Source organism: Oreochromis niloticus, linkage group LG3 (assembly GCF_001858045.2).
Source record: "Oreochromis niloticus isolate F11D_XX linkage group LG3, O_niloticus_UMD_NMBU, whole genome shotgun sequence".
Classification (NCBI taxonomy): domain Eukaryota; kingdom Metazoa; phylum Chordata; class Actinopteri; order Cichliformes; family Cichlidae; genus Oreochromis; species Oreochromis niloticus.
Genome location: NC_031967.2, coordinates 9255059 through 9277696, shown reverse-complemented (window position 1 = coordinate 9277696; position 22638 = coordinate 9255059). Strand labels below are relative to the sequence as shown.

The following is a 22638-nucleotide window of genomic DNA, read 5'->3' as shown; positions in this document are numbered from 1 at the left end:
CCTCAAATGAAATACAAAGCCGACAGAAACAGGCAATTTAAAGGGAAAGAAAACCTCTTTTAATAAGCATGAAAATCAACAAGTCAATAAAATCATTGTTTTTTTAAAATGACAGTTTTACTGTTATTGTCAATAAAAACACAGACTGAATTCTAGTTTGTTTTTTTGGTTGTTTTTTTTTTTTCAGACTCGTTCATTACCCTGCATAGACATACAACAGCACTCCACTGGAACTCACTGTAAACACAGACCATACATGTTGCTCAATGCAGGCAGGAAACTGGATAATGAGATGCTGAATTTAACTGTGGTCAGCTGCTTAGGCCTGGAATTTAAAGGCAACTGCTTTTATTATTACTTTTATCATTATTATTATTACTATTATTGTTATGACACTTGTTAAAAATTCTCAAATCAAAAACATTGTGGTTTACTACACTTTCTTTTTTCACAGTGCTCCATGTTGCCTGTGTAGATTGTTCACGTACATATATTTCCCATCATCACCCCAAACACGCACGCCTACATTCACATACACACTTTTAAATTAGAAAAAAATAATAATAACACTGAATTTCCATAAAGGTGAAACGACAACTTTCTGCAACAAACAATGTGACATCTTTTCTAAAGATTTCCTCTACATCATGCATATTTTGCTGCCTTTTTTTCTCTTCTACACAATTACCTGGGACTACATGAAGTACTTAACAGACAATGCTGATGAAGCTGGTAAGAAGAAGAAACTTACAAAAGTGCCTTTCAGTCTGTGATTGATCGAGCATAATAGTTAAAAAAAAAAAGTAGAAATATAAATACCTGCACAAACAGTAGTTGCGTCTTCTTAAGCTGCATTACAAAAAAAGAACATTCATAGTTCTACATACTTTAAGTTGAAGATTTGATTGTGAGTGTCGTTGTGCTTTTTTTAGAATGAGTGTGTGTGTTTGTGTTTGTATGTGCACACGGGCGCAAGTGTGTGTGTGTTAATCGCACAGCTGGAAATCACCAACTGTACTTGGAACATTGTACATGACGATGCTTCAGGCCCACCACTGCTGACCAATCACAATCTTGTGGTGTCATAAAGTGACACCTTCAGGGCTTTTTGAAAGGCTTTCCAACATCTGGTTAATGTTTTGATTACTCCAAAATTTTCTCAAACCATTTTATTGCATAATTCTAACTTAACTTTAAAAACTGAAGAGGGTGGGCAGCTCAAACGATGATGATTTATCAATGGCTTTTGGTTTCACGTGCAACATAAACCCCAGAGTCCTGGGTGAAAGTCCTGTGGTTAACACAGTGAAGCACCATAACGTGCCCTTTATCTTTCTCCTTTTTCTGGCTCTTCATGCGCTTTTGTCTGACTTCCTAACTGCCTTTTCATAAGTCTTTAAGCTATGACATCACAACAACATGATTGGCCAGTTGCAGTAACAGTCCTGGAGGAGCAATAATTGTATTTTATTAATAGTCATAGAAAGTTGTAGAAACAACATCTATGTAATGATGACAGACAGACCTGTGTTCACTGCTGTTTAGAATAAAGGCAGAATCACAAAGCTGTCTTGGTTTGTATTTTTTTTTTTTTGGCACTCACTCACACATCTGAGTCACTCACTGCACACATCTCATACAAAATACACACCACCACCTAGGCCAGTGTGTAGCAGTTTTTACACACTGACAATGTCTGTAAGATCTGACAACTGTATAAATTTTGTCAAATGAGGGAGAGGTATCAGTTATATCTAACTCAAATACGTGTAAACTTTAGATTGTGTATGTGTGTGAGTGTGTGTTACTGTGTTTCTAATGAATTTTAGCACGCATGCGTTTGCATTTTCTTGTTTTGTTCCTACGTCATAACAGCTACAATGGCTGTCCACAAAAAAATCATGTATGTTCAAGCATGCCAGTAAAATGGTATTTGTTTGTGTCCCTATTCTCTGAACAGCCACACAGTTTTTTGTTCTTCATGCACGTAAACATTCATCTAAACTAAGCGAGTGTAAACAGTGATGCCAGCCTAGTTCTGATTTGATGTTAGCATACTTTTTAAACCAGCAGGACAGGCACTGGAAAACATCCTAAATTTAAATAGGAAAAAAAGATGACCATTTATAAACAAAGCGAAGAGAGGAGAACGCTAGGTTAGCCACAGAAGCTTTTCCCTGGGCAGGTTTTGGCAAGGATTATTTCATCTTGACTTAGAAGTAGTTTGAAGATTGACAACACGCTCTGTGAGTGGTTAATATGAAGCTACGGCTAGTTTAGCACACTGGAAGCAGGGAGACAGGCACATTTAGCTCAGTCCAAAACTGACAACATCTGACTACCAGCACCAAGCTTGGTCATTACATTAAATATCACCTCAGTTGGGATATTTTATACAAAAGAATACAGTTATTTCCATCTGCAGTAACTTACGTTGGGCAGCATGGCTTATTTCTGGGACCTTCTTGCCTTCTTCGGGTGCACACATGGAAAATTTAAGGCAGGAAAAGCATCACCAACACCACAGATATGGTACTAATTATGCCAGACACAAGGTGAAAGGAGGAGCTAGGGTGGAGGTAGTGTGCAAAGTGTTTTGTATGCACAGCAACTCTGGGCAAGCTATAGAAGCTTAAATAGGATCCTCTGTAGCTAACTAGATGTGTAGAAGGGTCTGGCAATGAAATCAGCTTGACTTGGCCTGCTTCAACTAAAGCTACACTCGTTTTTGTGTAATCCGTGCACTAGTAAGCCCAAGACTCCAAAAACATCACTATGGCTATATTTAAGAAATAACTGGACGCATTAGTCTTTGGACAGAGAGCAGGTAGTGTACAAAGATGTTTCTCTTTTTGTCAACAATGCCTGGCTGCAATTTCGGAAAATTAACCTGATAAAAGCGGTGCAAATAAATCAAACTAGTAGTGTTGTCAGCTTAAAACTCTGCAAAAATAAGCGAATAAGAAAAAGTACTAAAAAACTCCATAACACTGATTATTCCAGCTTTAAAAAAAAGATGCATACATGTATGATGAAAAGACCTATGGCCCACAGAGCTGCTTGGATCGAGCACTCTGCTACAATCTCAAACTATTCTGTTGCTCACTGTCTTTGAGAAATCTTGTAATCCTCAGTCGTGGGTGGAATCTGAGAAAGATTAGCACAGCCCTGCTAAAGGTTTAAACTTTAAGCTTATTTTATATTTTGTAAATCCCTCCAAAAGCTCTGGGTTGATCCCCATTACTGCCACACAGACTCAAAGGAATCCAGAACTGTCACTCAAAAGAAGGTTTCCTCTCTTGATGGAGAAAAATATGGACCTCACTTCTTTGCAAAGCACAGTTGTTTATGTCTGTGCCGTGCACACTGCATTTCTAACACCTCTCTGTGCATAAGTGCCTTTGTGTATCTACCACATCAGTGCAAATGTCTTTGTTGTTTGTCGTGGTGTGTGTGTGTTTGTGTGCCTGTGTGTGTGAGATCATGTGAATGCTTATGTGAGTGTTTTGTGTCACAGCAGCCTTCCCAGCACCACCCCCTCTCTGCTCCTGGCTTCTCCCCTGAGGATCTCCAGGAAGCCCAGTTTAGTCAAGAACTCCAGCCTCTGACGGTCTGTAGGCTGCACCTCACAGAACACACCCTGAGAACCTAGACACACACACACGGCACAAAAATCACAAAGCAAAGAGGCAGTCATTGACCAGATCAGTTTTTCTCCAAGAATAAATCATACAAATATACTCTAAAGCAGCAACATAATCAGCAATTACAACTAGTAACTTATATTTAACGGTGTGAAAACAACTACAGGCAGCTTTTCCCTTAAACCCTTCCTTTATTATTGGAGTATTCTTCCACCCTCCGCATGTTTTTCTGCTCTTCTCTCATCCTCTAATCCTTTTACTTAGCCTTGAGGGCGCATACAGATTCATGCAAATATATGCAACAGAATTTTATTTAACAAAACACACACTCACAAACACACACGTGGAGCCTACCATTGGCCTTTAGCGCAGTGAGGAGGGCGGTGAGCAGGGTGCGGCTGATGCTGATGTCCACCAGCTCGGGTAGGGCGTCCAGTCGCAACTGCGAGGGAAAGTGGTAGAGCAGCGAGTCTGGGTACTCGCCCTGATCCTCCTCCATCAGCTGAATCAGGTCCTGCACAAAGGAGAGCAGAGACACAGATGCACTTTCACATGTTGCAGAAGATTGTTCTTCCCCCGGCTGCCACTAGATGTTACCAATTAGGCACGTTTGGTACCAGACTCGTTTCCAGTTACCCAGCAACCTTAAAACCTTAAAATGAATACAAACACACAGTAAAACACTAATCATCATTACAAATTAAAATTTGCTGACGCTACATTTTAAGTGTACAAGTACTGCCTGGTGACCCCAGCAGACACTCCTTGATCAGCAGCTTTTATATTTATATGCAAAGACTTCTGGGATGAGTCTAATGTACTTCCTGTCTCAGAAGCTGATAAGCATTTTTCTTGAAATTGAGTTAGCTAACAGCAACTAGATTTCAAGTGAGGTAATGTAATAAGCAGCTATTTGTATAACATACCAGTAATATGTAACTATGTGACACAAAACAGGGGAAAAATAATTAAATATTCTCTAGAACAGATAAATGCATATGAATATGTAGCATCAGTCGATGAGGGAGACCATTCTTGGTAGCTTTTTTAAACCCATTTGTAATCCACTTGTAGTCCTGACCAATCAAATTTGAGCATACTATGGCTGCATGTTAGTAAACAGTCCCTGTGGAGAGAAAAAGATGGATTGCATTTGCAGAAATGCAAGCTTAAAACCAAGATGTTGACAATCTTTTTTTCTTTGTTTTCATTTTGCTGCATTTGTAAACACTGACCAGTAGATGGAACCGGAGGCACTGGCGTGGATATCTACTGGTTACACCGGAAGCCTCTTAAGGTGCCAGCCCTCCCAATTGAGCAAACTAACCGATGGATTCTTTGATCGAAAACTCTTGTTCCCTAGCCAATTTGAATGTGACAAAAGCTTTCAGCTGGTAAACTTTAAATTTTTCGGCACCTGTGGCTGCCTGCTGAAGTGTGAATGATCCACAGCATAGCTGTCAGTTTGCTCCGTGACGCACAGAGTGGCTAAATGAATCCGCCACACATGTCAGAGTTTGACTCTGTCTGCTGGTCACCACCAGTTATGCTTGGCTCTTTGCCAGAGATCACTGAAGAGTTTGTGATGATGGGCAAAAACAACATCAGCACTGTGTGCTACTGTATAGACTTCAATTCTCAAAAATCATTCTGTATTTTAGAGCACTTAAATCCTTCCCTTCCCCATATTTGCCATATTTCTGCATTTCTCTTTTTATTAACAATTAGTCACATTCACATGGCAGCAGCTGGTAAATCTGAATGCACCGTTCACAAGTTTACACACTAACCTGCTGATACAGAAAACAGGCCCACTAAAGATAGAAAGAATACTGCAGGTGGCTCAGACCGGATTTAAATCATTAAATCCGGTCTGTGTGTGTGTGTCTGTGTGTTATTGTCTATGTCTACCTATGTGTTCCATCTAACTCCCAGCGAGTTATTATCCTTCACAGAGGAATCCAGATGGTGTGACAGCAGGTACTTATAAGTCTTAAGTTAAGTGTGCGTAATGTGAAATTGGTCTGTCGAGTTGTGTACTCTGTGAGCATTTATGTTTCAGCATAGGGTGTCAATCAAAAAGAGAGGTTTAACTGACTTCTTGTGAGAGGGTAAAACCCACCTGGGTGTTTGGATGTGTGCCGTTCATTTTTGGTGGGTATTTGTCCCTCATGGCGGGTATCCAGCTGGCCTGGCACCGCTTGGCAAAGGAGCGAACATCCAAGATGCCTAACACACAGCCGCAAACGCCCAGCTCATCCTCCAAGATGAAGCTGTACTCGGGGCACAAAGCTAGGCATGGTCCAAGACATCTAAGAGAGTGAAATCAAGTGTTATTGATTTGACAAATCGTTGCACACTTCCCAATTGAGTTTCTTTTTTCTCTCACACGCAGACACACCTGTCTCCTATGACATCTGGATGAGCAGCACTAGACTCTGGCCCACCCTGTGTCCTCAGGTGAAGTTGGCGGACCATTCGATACAGCTCCACCTAAGTACACAACCATTAAACCATGTGTCTTCCCATACCAGTGTTTAAATGTTGAACTAAAAATCTACTGAATAGTTGGACCTCTTTTAACAATTTAAAAAGTTCCATAAATGTTGCACCTACATGATCTACTGGTTTGCTCCCTGGTTGTTTAATGCAACTGTAAAAGCTAACACATGACTTTCCAATTCCCCTTTTGTTTAACCTCTTTGCCAGTTGTGCTATGTCAAGAGTTTCTGCATGTGGGTGAGGCTACCTTGTCTTTGCTGTGGTATGGCCTGATATTGTAGAGGCGAGAGGTGGGGAAGAGAGGGGGAGGATGAGTAAAAAGTTCACTGCTGCTCCCTACTGGCAGAAGCATCTGCACACCACATGGGGAAAAAAACATGCACACACATTAGGCAGTTTTAGGGGCTCGACTTGATAGAGCAGAGTAAAATATTATCAAGAATTTAAGAAGTGAATGGCATCTGAAATAAAACACACTACCTGCACCTCCCCTGACACACCCCCCTTGAACGCCCATGGCTCAGACTCTACTCCCAATAGGTCCGCTCCCGTGGTCTTCCCACACCCTAACACAGAAAAAACAATCATATGTGACTGGTTACATGACATGTTCAGGGACAGTGAAATACTAGACCAGTGCACACGGAGAATGATCGCGCAGCTTGAAAATTTTATGTCGAGCATAAAACTGTAGAGCCTTACAGCATTACAGCACCACAAGAGACGCTCGCTGAAATAAACTTTTTTTTCCCCCATGTCATAAAAAATTCAGTCCTCCCTGCACCGTTATCAGCTGGGCTCCACTGAGCACGAGCTGAGAAGTAATGACTGAATTTTGTAGTAAGTTATTTCAGGCGCAGATACAAAAAGTTTAAAGACCATCAGAGATCAGGCTTACTCACATTGGAAGCAGTTCCTCCAGGAGCCGAGGGCAGAGCTGTCACTCAACACTCGTCCATCTGAGTGAGTGAGTAAGTGGGCATGTTAGAGTGTAAGAGAAAAATGAGCCACAGACAATGACTGGCAATAATCTACAAAACCCCTTCACTGATTCCACCAGTGTCCTCTCTTAACATAAGTACTGAATATGTACAGTTTATAGTATGTGCTACATTATATACTGCTATAAATAATAGAGCAGAGACCATAGGGCATACTACTAAAATAGTAATCATACAACTAGACAGTAGATTAATTATTATTGAATAGTATGTCTACACAAAACAATAGAAATCTGTTACATGCAATGTTATACAATACTATAGTATACTATTATTGTATTCTACAGCAGAGTATTGTGTTGGGCTCTTACACTATAGCACTATAATACTACACAGTTTCTCAATATAACATCAGTTCAATAGCATGGTAAACTATATACTGCAGCGTGCTTCTAGTATACTAGGACCAAGTGGTATACTTCTAATATGTTATTATGCTCTGTTCTGCTACTGTATGGTAGCACTGTAATGTTTATTTATCTAGTATTCTTGAATTAAATTAACCCAATTATCACATCCAGACAAAGCACTTTGCAAGCAGTTAAGTGGACACGTCTGTACTTTCTCAAGTTCAAGTGAAATACGTTGTGCAACAACTGTACCTCACACGTGGCATAATTGCTGTGGGACAGCTGTAACAGCACAGAATTTCAGTGGAAACTTGTTTGAATGTGAGGAACAAATAACTTTCTCCTTTAATACCTTAAAGCAAGAAACAGGAGTGACCATTCTGTCATTCTACATCTATATCTATCTATAGCTATATATTTATCTGTCTATATATAGATAACTCCCTGCCCACTTCCTTCAGGTAAGCTTGTCTCAGTTCATTAACACAAATATCTGATCAGCTCACAAATTTAAGTTTAAGTGATTTTAAGTGATTTACATGCCAAACCTTGAAGCACGTGACCTCACTAGGTGACACAACTGTGTGCTAAGAACAGGAAAGTGGAGCTAGAGTTCAAACTTGGACAAACAGAAGACTGGGAAACTATTGCCTGGTCTGATGAATTGATTTCTGCACATTCAGATGTTACGGTCAGAATTTGGTGTAAACAAAATTAAAGGATGGATCCATCCTGCCTTGTATTAACATTATCTGGTAGCCTTAGTGTAAGAGTGTGGGGAAATATTTCCTGTTTAAATGACACAGCCTGCCTGAGTATTGTTACTAACCATGTCCATCCATTTATGACATGGATGGACATGGACATCCATGTCATATGGACATCTTCTGACAGCTGCTTCCACCAGGATAACACACCATGTCACAATTAGTTTCTTGAACATGATAATGAGTTCACCATACTTAAATGGCCTCATTCTCATGGCACATTCTCGTACAGCAGAGAAGATCAAACCAGTGCAGAGTCCAATGCATCACACTGATAGTATAGCAGTATATTGCTTCTGTCCTTACCAAGCCAGCATATAAATGCCTTTGCCACCAGAGCTGTGTTCCTCAAGTCCCACACATAAGGGTAAAGGTCATAGAGCACAGCCCTGTTGTTCCCACCCACCACACTGCAGTGGAGCTGCGCTATGTCTTCACACAGAGAAAGAAACCTGGAGGCCCGCCCACGCCATTCATCAACCTGAGGACATAATAAAAAAAAAGACTACATTATGTTGTTATTTCTCATGTGTAATATACACAAGCAGTACAAGTACCTCAACAAAAACTCCTCTCATAATCCTCACTGACCTTTTGAGGTGCTGCCTTCTTGCTGTTAGTGCTGACCAACTGGCAGTTTGTTTTCAGCCAGGTCAGATCCTGCAGTAGCTTCTGGGCTGATGGGCCGTGCTCGTGAGGGAGATAATGAAGACCAACCAGCAGCCGCACCTGCGACTCACTTAGCAGGCCTTTCCCACCGCAGAGCCCACGACCCTGGGCTTTCTGTCCCCGACCTCCAGCCGCAGGTGCTCCAGGCTTAGTTCCTGGAGGTTGCTGGATCGGTTGGCAAGACTGGTATGACTTCCTTTTCTCCCCCTCTCGTCCTTCCCTCTCCCCACTCACTTTAGTGGGTGAGGACGGAGGGGAGCTGGAATTCAGGGGGAAGACTGGGAGTTTGGCCACAGTAGAGGTTCCTCTGAAGGTGGAAGGACAGTCAGATCTGTCAGGAGTTTTACAGTGAGATGTTGGGACAGAGGCACGCTGGTCTGTCCTTGTGTTCTGCCGGCCTACAATCATCATGAAAATAAATTTTTTTAAAAACGCACAGGTTGAGTGTTTGAGTAACAACACTACACTGAACATAAACTGCAATAATTCATCAGTGTTTATCTGTATACATATATATATATATATTACCAGCTTGTAAAGGTTGGTTGAGTTCTTCCATCCAGTCTTTCAGTGCAGCAGACAGAGCTCTGTCCGGACAGTACTCACACTCCTCATCTGGGCCAAACACAACAATGCATTCAAAACCAAAAACAGCCACACCTTGCATACTCGTTCTGTAATGGTTATTGGCTTACATGACACATTAAGGAAACTATTACATGTCTGCACAACACAACCTCCTGTAACAATTAAAATTTTTCTCATCTCCTCTTCTGAAAGCCTCTTTGTCCTCCAGCCTACCGCCCAGTTCTTCCTCCAGAGAGGGACCGGGCTCTCTCCTCATTTCCTCCTTCATCACACCGTGCAATTATTCCTCAGTCATCACCTCTCCCCCACCCAGTCTTCAGAACATCACACGCTACACTGCTTCTCTGTTTCCATCCCATTCCCTGCCCTTCCCCCCGTGACAAAAAAACCCCAAAAAACTCTGTGTGCCTGTGCTCTAATGCATTTTACTGTCACGGTAAATGAGATGCAATAAATATGAACAACATATATGCTGCAGCCCACTTTTGCAGAGGTGTGACAGGAATTCTTACATTACACTTCGAGCACAACTTATTATACACTCTGTGAAAAAGACTAATGAAATGACTTAAAGTCACAATGTTTTAACAGCTTTTACAATAAAGGCAGATTGAGGCTGGTGAAACTGTGTAGGCTGAAAGCTTACCAAGTGACTTTAGAACAACAGATGGAGCTTTAACTTTGCTTATTTGGTAGGTAATATCAGACACAATGTCTGTCTGGTGGTCAAAATGGTGCTAGTTGCCAAGCAACACAGGCTTATTAAACATTTCTCCTGAAGCGATGGGACTAACTGTACATGGATGTGGTCTGGCAGAGACAATATTAGTTTATTAACTCAGGACATCTCCTGTCTCATCATACTCCCTCACTCCATCTGCCTTCCCTCTGCTGGATCCCTCACCTTTCGTATCCTCTTTCCCAGCTCTGTGCCAGCTTCCCAGCGTGTGCAGCGGGATGTAGTTGGCTTCAAACTCGCAGTTGGGGTTAAGCAGCAGGCCCCTGAGATGGTTCCTAAGCTGAGGCTCTCGACCCTTAAAGGGCCCCAAAAACAGGCGTCTGGAGTCATAGTCATTTGCGTGCAGATTGTCCCAAATAAGTGGGGGGCGTTGGAGGACTGACTCCACCTCAGCCAGGGATTCCAGTGACAGTTTCCTGGAAATGACCTTACTGCCTGTGGAAAGAGAAAGCCCAATGCTCAAAAATCTGTTAACCATTTTCCATTTAAGAGGTCTACCTTAGGACAGCTAAATAAACAAACCTACAGTCAGATAACAATGTTACTGCGAAATACTGGAGTTACAAGGTGCTTACAATATGTTTTAATGACACGCACCTAAAATATTTCTACAAGCTTTGATGCATATTTGGCATGCAGAGTAATGTCCCTGTTCAGCTGGTCCTCCTGGAGGGACTTGTCGTTTCTCATTCAAACTAGAGGTGCTGTTGGCTCTGCTTCAAATCACATTAAATTGTTGGAATACAAACTTGTTTCTGTTCCATTTAACGTTATGGGCTTTGTAATGAGCTAGAGATTCTATTACAAATCTTAAACTTTTGGGTGCTTTTGTGTTTTTGAAGGTTTTTCCCTGCGTTCCTTCTGTTCCTTCTGCTTCAGCCCCCCTTTTTTGGTGAGGTCTGACTTCATTCTGTCTCTCTTTCGATTTACTGCCTCCTTCACTTTGAAGGTTAGTTTCTCATGTGAGTTTTTGCATTTTTTCTTTCCCATTTTTCTTCTCCCACCTTCCTAAATGCATGACTTCACCTGCATGTTACAGGCCTTACCTCCCTAGTGTCAATCTATCAGGCTCTTGCTGCAACTCCCTTGTGTTTCTAATCACTTATGTTTTGAGTCTTTCATCTGAGTTTGGTTTCTTTGTGCCCTATTTGGTCTTTTGATTTTGATTTTTGAACTACAGTACGGATTTCCTGCCCCATATTTCCAGCACCGCCTGTTTAGAAGGATTTTGTAGTAGTAAATTGTGACAGTTTTCAGCAACTGGAAAGCAGAATCAAGTCCAATAACAGATAAGCAATTAAGGAAATGGATAGATAAAAACAGGTACACTACATGCACATGTTGTCCATATAAAACAATGTCAGAGCACCATATAAGTTAGCTAACCAGCGAATTCATTTCCTTTAAACTGGACAGGGGCCATTGCCAACATGACCTAAGGCCTATAGACCTGCTGCAGGTCTCACTAGTGAAACAAAAGCCACTGTTCTGAGCATTGTAAATTATATCTGCAATATGCAAGTGGCACAGATTGAGTAAAACTTGTCATGGCTGAACACAGACAGTGCTTCAAGTACTATAAATATAAAATAATATGAAATCAGCAATAAAATTGTAGTTCACAGGGTCACAATAAAAAAAATATATAACAAATATACATCTTACCAGTCCATATTACTGTTATGTTAGGCAGCAGGTCCTCTCCCACAGTTTGCAGGTAGGGAGACTTGGATACACTGGGAGAACAGAGAGAACCACAGTACTCTACACAGAGAGGGAGAAAAGCAGTGATATTTCATGAAGAGGCAAATATAAAAAGTGCTCATGTTACATATTTTTTTGTATAATTTTCAGTCCTGTAACAAGTCCTTAATCGACAAGCCTACCTGTAGGGCAGAACAGGAAGACAGGCGGTTCCCCCAAGAACCGATAAATCTCATTGGTTACTGTGACCTGAGCGTGGGCAAATGAAGTGAAGGCCTCGCTGTCGGCTTGACACATGGAATGATCAATGTCATCGAACAGAATGGCAAACGCCTGGCAACCCAGGTCTGATACCTGCACAGAGTGATGAGGTTGTGTTTAAAGAAAACAGAAATCAATGAAACTTCTGTAGTAGATGACCTTGTGTAGCCTACCTGTCTTAGTTTGCGTTTAAGTAGAGTCAAGTCGCAGGAAGAGGAGAAGACTATGTCCTGACCAGGAGACAGCGCATAAACAAACCTGAGGCCTCTCGACTGGGCCTCTACAATGAGAGTACGCAGCTGACCTGAGAGGACGAGAAAAGTGAAAAATACTAAATATGAATTTTAAAACAGGACAAAAATGTTTTTTTAAACACTGATTAAAGATGTCTGAATATTTTGTTTTCACTTTTTTTATATGACAAGATTACATACTAAATCCTGAGCTGTGGTATAATGTGTACTGACATTTCCCTTCCCCTCTTTTTATGTATCCTTGTAGAAATCAGCTTGACTCTAGCAGTAAAAGGTGCAAAAATATAATGGACATCATAAAAACTGTAGACGCCTTTACGATCATAATGAAACATACATTTAATGCCAAAAGGGAAATTTCAGAATGTGTCAGAGAAGTTCTGCTATACTAGTGTACAATGAATTAATAGTCTGATTGTACCCTTGTGGTTCCCCTTTAAATAGATTAAATTGGTTTTACAGATTTCAGGAAACCATGGATGCCCATATGAGTGAAAATTTGCTATGGTTAGAGGTCCTTACCCTCCTCTTCAGGAGAATAGACTTCTCTCCACAACAGTCTATGTTTCAGGTCATCTTTCGGACCGTACAGGTAGGTGTTCAACCCCCAGTGCTGCATCCTGATGGAGAAAGACATGACCAGATGGGTCACATGTTGTCACAATGCTCACACTCAGAGTTTTGCAGAGCCAGGAAACAAAAAAGCTGCTGAAAAATCACAGCTGCCGTGACTCACCACAGGATGGTAATGTAATGTACTTGCATTTATCTAGTGTTTTCCCACTCAAGTCACTTTTTTAACCACACACTTATATAGACTCAAAGCACTTTATGGTCAGTGTAGAATAACCAGTTACTCCAACATGCATGTGTCTGGACTATAGGAGGAAACTGGAATACTCAAAGGAAACCTGCATAGTTATTCAATTGGTTGAATAGCTTTCAGTTTCAGGAAGCTATGGAGTGAAAAAAAGCTTAACAAATTAACAGATGGCTCGAGTGACAATTAGAGCAAAGTCCAAAAAGGCCAGAGGTGGGGCTCATATCAGGAGGTGCTGTGAGGTGCCAGTTTTAACCAGTGCAGCATCATGCTGCCCAGTGGGCTGCAGTTTTTGGATTTTTGGTTGTTTGTTTTTTTGGTTGTTTTTTAATAATAATACTCCTTACAGTTAAGTTACAGCTACTCTCCCATATACCACATTTGTATTTGGGAGTAGCTCACACTTAGGTATGAATTAGAGTCACTGCTTTCTGGTGCAGTTCGTGAATCCATACTTCTAGATGACTGAATATGGATTAAACCACCATAAATTATTTTGTATATTTAACTGTTAGACACTTTACTCATCTTCCATATTTTGAAGCTAGAGGTTGAGCTCAGGCAGAAGTTTCAGGGGTGAGGCAGGACTTAAACAATTCAAGAAAAGTAGCAGCAATCTACTAACTTTTGACTTGAATGTTTGCACTGGGCACAGAAAAGACGACCTCAAACAAAAACATCCTAGTAAAGTTTATGACAAGTTACAGGATAAATGGTTCTGAATATATCAATGGCCCAAAGTAATAATAGTGAAATAATCTGAATCAAGGCCCCAACAAAGACATGCTAGAGGACAAAGAATAGACGGTGTCATGTAGACAAAAGAAAGGAAGCTGGAGGACAATGACAAAATAATGAGGCAAGAACAGACCAATGTAGAATTTGTAGCTATCTTCACAAATTGTGCATATTACCATAGGCAGGTGTGTCTGCCAGCAGAAAAGAATGGATGACGTCATTTGGAAATCAAGCTCTGCAAAATCAGCTGCTTTGGTTTATTTCTGCATTATTTCTTCACTTCAACATATCGTGCTGGACTTGCTCTGTGTAAGCATACATATCATTCAACATCCAACCCATGGAGCGAGACAGAGTGATAGAGACAGAATTGAAGCTAAGAGTGAAGACAGAAGGAGGAAAAAAAACAAACAAAAAAAGTGGATCTAGCTGCAAGAAAATAGATCCACAATATCGATCGAGAGTCTCCAAGGCTGTCTCAGTTACAGGAAATGACCTCCTGAATTATAAATAGAGCATAGTACTAAGAGTGAAACAATACCAACATCATTCATACACGCACAAATATACAAACATGAACACTGCTTTGTCTCTGTACATGGACCGGCTCTTGTCTTTCTTGTCATTTTGTGGATGTGCTGTGCTCTCGATCTCTCTCTCTCTGCTTCACTTCCTGCACAGATGGTAAGTCGCCTCCACAAAGCTGCATCCTACCTCCCTCAAACACACAGTCACACACACAGTCACACACACAATTACATACTGTACACGCATCCACGGCTAATCTTACGCAACATTCAGCGTATGATTTTTGCCTGCACCCCACACTGGAGTCTAAAAAAGCTTGTCTATAAATAAACCTGGAGCCCACACACTCAGCTGCAGCTACGCAAAAGTTTTGGAAAATAAATTAATTCTCTTTATAAAGCATCCACTGCCTCGTTACCCAGTTTTCTGCACCCTCCCAATGCAGTGCAAGTTTACAGATAGATTTGAGCAACTTACAAAACTGCTGATCATGTCTTTTTTTTTTCTTTGTCACAATCCAAAACCTATTAAATCACAATAACAAGCACAAACAATGAGCCTTAAAAAAAAACTGGAAATATATCATGCGCATATATCATTCAATGGCAGTGGAAAGAAGAGAAGCAGGGGAACCTACCCTCTCTGGGGATGCAGACGGCTGTGACTATTGGCTGCTGAGCAACACAACTGTGTCACAGCTCCCAACAGGGATTTATGCTGCTCCGCTTGTACTTAACATCAAGATTTAATCAGTCTTATGAGGTGGGCAAATGTGAACATACATAAAAAGGAATTGCCTCAATGTTAATTAGTGCAGCCGTTTGTATTTAACTCACTGTTGTTGCTTTATTGTTGTGTTCCTGATGGTTACTTCCTGAATGGACAAGAAAATGCCGCTTTGAATGTGTGCTGAAAAATAGTCGATTAGTATTCTGCCTCTGCTGTCATGAAAATCACTGGGAGCTGATTCATGCTGAAAGAGCTTGTCTCTCTTTGTGAGCTGATCAAACTGTTAATGAAAAGTGCTGTGGCCCACTCAGTAAGGAGCTATTTTTGCCTTCGTTTAGTCAAGATTTGAACCCCAACAGTATTGCCTTTAAATTAGATTCCTGCCTCTGATAGCAGCCATACTCTTAAGAACATTTAATTACCCAGAACGTTGATTTTATCTGGCTTAAACAGCATTTGTCTTCCGTTTTTAAGTTGTTGTCATGCTTATGGGGCTGCACTGTATCACTCCAGCCTCCAACCACCTGAAGAGTGTGATGGTCCTTGAAAGCTTCTTCATTGCAGAGCTTCATGCTCAGCAGATAATAGTTTATGTATGGACACTTAAAGGGGAGCTAATCTGCTCATTTCAAGCTTGAATTTCTAATTCTTAGACTAAATTTAACCTTTATTTAACTTATGCTGGGCCGTGGTGCAGCCCGTCAGCTCATCCATTTTCTGAAAATAAATACATTTTTAAAAAGCTGTTTTAGCTCATCTTGTAATAATATCCACCCCCTCTCTCAGCAAACTTTCTTCTGATTGGCCGGCCCTTTCAAAGAAAAGGTTTGAATAAAAGGTAGGTGGGGCTTCTGTGCTTCTGTGGATTACTAGACATACACTGATGTGTATGACAGGACATAAAGAGGAGCATAAAATGTCTCCCTTGAATAATGGGGCACTTTAATCATATGATATTATCATTTTAATAACTTGACCTTTGATAAATTTCCCACTGCAGCGTTGGAAATGCACTGCACCCGAGTAAAAACTTCGCAAAATAAGTTTTAACACCAAAGATGGTAAAAGAAGATCTTTTGAACCTCTTTCTTAATCCTTTCACTATAACAAGATGTAGTGTCTGCCTCTCCTTTCCCCTCCTGTCACCCATAGCTGAGCCCTAGCACTGAGGATGAAGCTGTCCTTTACTATGGAATCGTTCTGCCTCAGTAATTTCTCTCTGAAGCTGTGCTTGGCACTGAAATAAAGGTTTGGATCTGGTTTCAGCCTAAAGGCATCAAGTCAGCAGCTCCTGAGCCCACACTGTTTTAGGGAAAAGAAGATCAGCGACACAGAAACATCCCGTCTGACCAGGGTTAGAAGACATATGCATGCTCACCTGTACTCACAGACTGTGCATACAGAAGAGTGAAAGCAGGGATGCAGAAAAAGCACAAATATCTTGAAGAAGTGTTGGGAGACTTACCACTGGAAGAGTACTTTCCTCTGATCCATAGACCAAGGCCTCCCATAAAAACCTGATGAGGAAAAATACGGAACTGAGTGCACACAGATAACTGAATCACTTGGATGAAAAGATGATTGTGTTAATGCACACTCAAATGAGATCTTCAATGACTTCCTCATTTGCTATCACATTATTCAACAGTAAACATGAAATTTACACTGCATTCTCACATTTATACACAAAAGGAAATATACTGTGGAACCTCCATAAGTGTCTTTGACTATAACCCTTCAGCGCTTGCAATTGGAATTTAAAATAATGTGCTTGTTGGTTAACAATATTGTTTGATACACATATATGTGTGGCATTTAACTCCTAATTACTGCAGCGTTTATTCACAAATCAGAGAATTACTGGACCCCTTTAGCAGCTACATTGCTGTCAAGTACAGCTACACAAAATGTTTCAAGATCTTCCCAAGCTTATGTGGTCACATGCCTGCTGCGTTTGGCACAGCCATAATTCATTTCCAGCTACACTCTCCATCACAGTTTCTATTCTTAGAAATGGGAGCATCTCCAGTGTCCCTCTTCCTCCTTTGTGTTTTGAATAAGTCTGCAATGTGTGTGTATGTGCGAGTGTCTGTGTACAGTAAATGGGTCAGAGTAAAAATTAAATCAGATACACTTACAATTTCGACTGCTTTTTCCTGCTAAATACTTTTGGGGAATTGGTTTTATATTGGTGTGCATGGGTATGGCATGTCTGCATATGTGTATGTGTCCTGTGTAAAGCTGCCCACCAAGCCAAACCCAATTGCTACATCTGCTGGATGCCACCACAGGGTTGAGCATGTACAAGAATAAGTAATCTGTGTGCAGCACCACTTTGGTAGAAATTCACAGAGCTATAAAGCTGAGATGGTGGACAGACCAAAAAGTACAGAAACAATGAATCGACTCACATAAAATGAATCTGCAACAATTTTAATTTTCGAGGACCATTTCAAAAAATTCCCTAAGCAAAAACATGAAAGCAGTTCAGCTCCCTGTTTTATATTCCTGTGAACTGTATATTTTTGGAGTTTGGATTTGTGGGTGACAAAACAAAACACCACACAACCAACTCTAGGGATTACAGAGAAAAAGAGAGAAAATATCCAACTGTAGTTCATCAGTTCTCTGGGAGTAAATATCTTTTCGATGTCAGAGGTCAGAGGAGAATGGCAAGATGAACGGCTGATAAGAAGACATCAGTAACTCAAATCACTCATTACAACCAAGGTGTGCAGAAGACACACCTTGTGTCTTCTGAACACACAGCGAACCTTCAAGCAGATATGCTACAGCAGCAGAAGACCACACCAGGTGCTACACCTGACAACTGAAACAGGAAACTGAGTCTACAGTTTCCACAGGGTCACCAAATTTGAGTCTTGATTTCTGCTGTGATATTCAGCTGGTAGAGTCAGAATTTGGCATAGAAAACATAGGCACATGGATCCACAGTTCAAGCTACTTGTGGGGTGTAATGGAGTGGGGGATATTTTTCTGGCACAATTTGGGCCACCTCTTACCAATTGAGCATCATTTAAATATCACAGATTGTCTGAGTGTTGTTGATGACCATGTCCATCCCCTTTATGACCACAGTGTACCCATCTTCTGATGACTGCTTCCAGCAGGATAACACGCCATGTCACAAAGCTCAAATCATCTCTAACTGGCTTCTTGGAAACAACGAGTTCATTGTACTCAAACGGCCTCCACGGCCATCAGATCTCAATCTGCCAACAAATCCACAGCCACTGTGCGATTCTATCATGTCAATATGGACAAAAATCTCTGGGGATTGTTTCCAGCACGTTGTTGAATCCATGCCATGAACAATTAATTCAGTTCAACCCAGTACTAGCAAGACGTAGCTAATAAAGTGACTGGTGAGTGGTAATACTATAAAACACAAATTAAACTGTTGAAGTGTGACATCAATGCTACTTCATGAAAAGTGATACAGAGAGGTGTATTTTGTGAAAACACTGAGTCCCAAAAACCAAAATAAGTTAATGCCGTTTTGCAGGGAATAATTAAAAAGAAACACTTGAGACAACTTTTTATTATAGGTTGTCAGTTTCTTCTCAGTAATTACACCCTGACGATTAAAAATAATCACATAAATGTTTGTCAGTACACATAGTTTGCCATTGGCTTCTATGTTAAACACGAACCTTTTCTCTTCACACAATGCTGTAGAAAAAATATACTTGGTCTCATTTAGAAATGGTCTCTGCATTGTCTGCACATGCACTAGAGTAGCATTACCGTGCAGACAATGCATGTAGTCAAGTAGTATCTTCAAAGCAAGCTGCTAACTAGCTTTTTGAAAGATTTGATGTACCAATGACCCTATAATGTTGAACGTCTGCTTCTCTACCAGCAGACTAGGAGTTTGTTCTGAGCAGTCACTTTGCCGTTTGTGAGGACTCCACTTCTATTCTTAATGTGACTGGAACCACTCTGGACTTCACCTTTCACAGGTGTTCTTCTTTCTGCCTCTGGTTCTACTCATTTCATACCATGTCATAATTTGCTGGCTCTGTGTGAGTGTGGTGTTTATGGAATATAATGATGGGACAGGTGTGTCACCATTCCCACTGTCCTTTTGCAGTATCCTCGTAGCTTGTGTTACTGCAGTTCTTCTCTTCTTTGTTGATTTCTTTCATTGTGCTGTCATCATCAACACTACCATCATCATATACATATATATATATACATACATATACATATATATATATATATATATATATATATATGTGTGTGTGTGTGTGTGTGTGTGTGTGTATATACACACACATATATATGTATGCAATCTCCAGTCACTATCTTCACCATCATCATAGTATCCTCATTCCAACTACTGTCAATGTTATCATGATTTTCATCATTATCGTCTTCATTGTGTTTCCTTAGGTTGGAGCCTAAGGAAACACAATGAAGACCGTATTGAACGTTTTTCATCGCTTGCTTTTTCATCCACACTTCAAGCCTAACTGATTACCACTAGATCTTTTCATAAACCCTTTTCATTCCACCTAGGCCCGTTTTCTTAAACATACGCCCCTCACACACGTCTCGAGTAAGTAAAGAAAAACGTTCGGTTGTAAATATAGGTCAAATGGTGGTCTGTTTAAAAGCAGCCCCCCAAGGGAAAAAAATCACATGATCTGACAGGTCGATCTGGAAGTCGGGCGCTCTTACCTTCCACCACCCCACAAAGGAACTGCTTCTTCTCCTCCATTCTGGCCTCCCTCCGCTTCCAGTCGGCCCCTAAGGAGCGAGGGCAGACAAGATGCTCTGCCTGTCTGTCAGCTTAGATCCCGGGGATAGTCTTCATGCCTCTCCTCGATCTGCTTCCACCTCCTCCTCTTTTCCTTTTCTACACAGCGCTGATGCTCCCGTGCTGCGTTCAGGTGCTCAAGCCAACCTCGTACTTTTTTACCAGCAAAATGCCGAGTAATTTCAGAGAAACGTTATCATTTCCAGTAGGTTCAAGCTACCGCACAAAACACAACTTACAACCCACTAACAGTTTAAATGACCCTGTTAAAGAGGTGGGTATAGGTAAACAAAAAAACAACAGCAACAAAAAACGATATTTTACAGACAATGCAAGTGAATGAAGAGGATGAAAATCAGCCAGGACAAGTCATTAAATATCTGTTAAATGTAGGTGTGTAAATCCACAAAGAACAGTGAGCTTCAGCAGCAGTAGTAACACAGATCATCTGCTCACAGCCTTTAGATTAAGAAAATCTACTAATTTCTACTCAATAGAAATTATTGTCAGATGTGATTCTTTTGCCCACACCCCCCGCCTGCCGAATCCAACTTTAACTTCTTCATTACTAGTTTTCCTGTTTGGAGGCAAAGGTCACCGTCTACAATGTAGGCAACGTAAAATAGAGATATACTTTTATTATTCTTCCTTTTCTGTTCTACTTACCCAGTTCAAGCTGAGTGCATTCATTGGAATCAAAAGGTCAGACTAACATAAAGTTTGTATTTTCAATCTACTAATATTATTTTATTATTGCATTAATGTAGCACAAGGTTCAGTTAACTCTGCATTAAAAAAAATGGCAGAAAATTTCTTCAAGGAGCCACCTTTACTTTCTTACTTTAAGTACATTTCAGAGCCTGTACTTTTTTCACGTTTACTTGAGTAAAGAAGTTTAATCAGTACTTCCAATTTTACCCGAGAAGTTTTTTAACACAATTACCTGTACTTCTACTTGAGTGCAGAATTTCTGTACTTCTGCCACCTCTGGATAGATAGATGTACAGATTTCCCGAAACAATGAAGGCAGCATCTCCCAGTCGTCTCTTCCAGTCTCCGGGCGCACAGGCGCAATGGCACCTTGATAGGAAAGGGGAATGAGGTGTGTGCGTGTTTGTGGGTAACTTAATGACCAACCTAATAATCATCCACAGTTACATTCGTCGTAGCCGGTATTTTTCACATGCACAATACTTCCTGGATTGCTGACTTACTAAGCTCGTGGGTGTGGCATATTCGATGTTTATCTGCTCTACAGATGCTTTAAAATGTGTACCGTGGAAAGTTAGTTTCCAGGAAATTGTTGTGAAAACTATCGTGATACTGGTACTACAGTATGTTTCTAAATTGTTTTGTATGATGCTTATAACTTTTATTACTGTGAATAAATGGGCTAATATATAAATTTGAGTTAGAGCACCTCTTGCTGGAATTACATTTAATTACACCAGTGCTGCACCCATATTAGGGATAAGAATAGATAAGTACTATGGAGTTGTATGGAGCTGTATATGCAAAGCTAATGACTTTTTCTCAGTGTTGTTATTATTTCTTATTTTTATGGCAGCTGCACATGTACTTCAATCTAAATCAGTAAAACAGAGCCAAATGTTTCTGTCTAAAGTATCTATTTATGCATGTGTGCTGAAGTGTCACAGAGGACAACCAGCAGGCTATCACTATTACCTTATTCTGTTTACTACTTGGCAGTTTGAACATCTTCATTGCATTCTTTGCTGCTAAATAGATGAAGCATATTCCCCTTTACCAGGTTAATTTTGCATGCATCTTAAGGAAATTAATTCTCTGTTGGGCCTGAAACCCTCCTGACTCATCTCAAACCTTGCACTGTACCAGTAAGCATAATGTTAGCATCTGATAAAAAAAAAAAAAAAAAAAACTGTCAAGGTATGAATACACTAAGATAACCATAATTTGTCAGGACAGCTACTTTTAATATGCTGAAGAATGTTGTTTGCCCAGATAGTTGCCAGGTATGTTCACTTTAAGCCGCAGCTGTGTTAACAAAACAAGTACATGCATGCCAGACAAGATAAAAACAATCCATTGGCTGTATGATCAGATCTCTTTGAGTTTTTTCACTACTATTTGAAAGTTGCTGTGGACAGAAGAGCAATTTTAAAGTAGACGTGAAAATTACTACACTGTCCATATTATCTATATTATGATTTCTGCGATATTTTTCAGTAACATTTTAGAAGCAATGGGTAAGTCGGTTTATTTAAGATATTTCAGTATATATTATGTTTTTGTAATTTTCCATATAAAAGACATAATTTCTTTTAGCCAAGGGGTCAGCAGCCTTCACTATCAAAAGAAGCCTTTTTAAGCAATTAAAAATATGGACTGAGTTAAATATTATTGCTGTTTTATTGGGAATGTGTTCACTGCAAGTATGTCATCAATCTCTAGCTACTATGACAAAAGATTTAATAGGTTGTTCTGGCTGTCGGACCTAGTTTGTTCTTTGAGGAAAAGATGGTTTACAGTAGTAGCCAGGCTTACAAGATCAAGACTATAAATACCGTAGTATACTTTTA

The 22638-nt window shown here is 40.4% G+C and overlaps 1 protein-coding gene across 1 annotated transcript; it reads right to left on the bottom strand.

Moving 5' to 3' along the window:
- Positions 1-41: 41 nt before the first annotated feature.
- LOC100699721 (protein O-GlcNAcase) lies at positions 42-20207 on the bottom strand. The gene is made up of 17 exons (XM_005465802.4): positions 19999-20207; positions 16760-16811; positions 13002-13099; positions 12399-12529; positions 12147-12318; positions 11926-12024; positions 10426-10695; positions 9462-9548; positions 8856-9331; positions 8571-8745; positions 7049-7105; positions 6627-6712; positions 6394-6498; positions 6046-6137; positions 5767-5956; positions 3999-4158; positions 42-3648 (listed from the first exon to the last, which is right to left on the bottom strand). Exons 1-17 carry the CDS (start codon positions 20036-20038, stop codon positions 3512-3514), a joined length of 2427 nt encoding a protein of 808 aa, XP_005465859.1. The 5' UTR covers positions 20039-20207; the 3' UTR covers positions 42-3511.
- Between the last annotated feature and the right edge of the window lie 2431 nt (positions 20208-22638).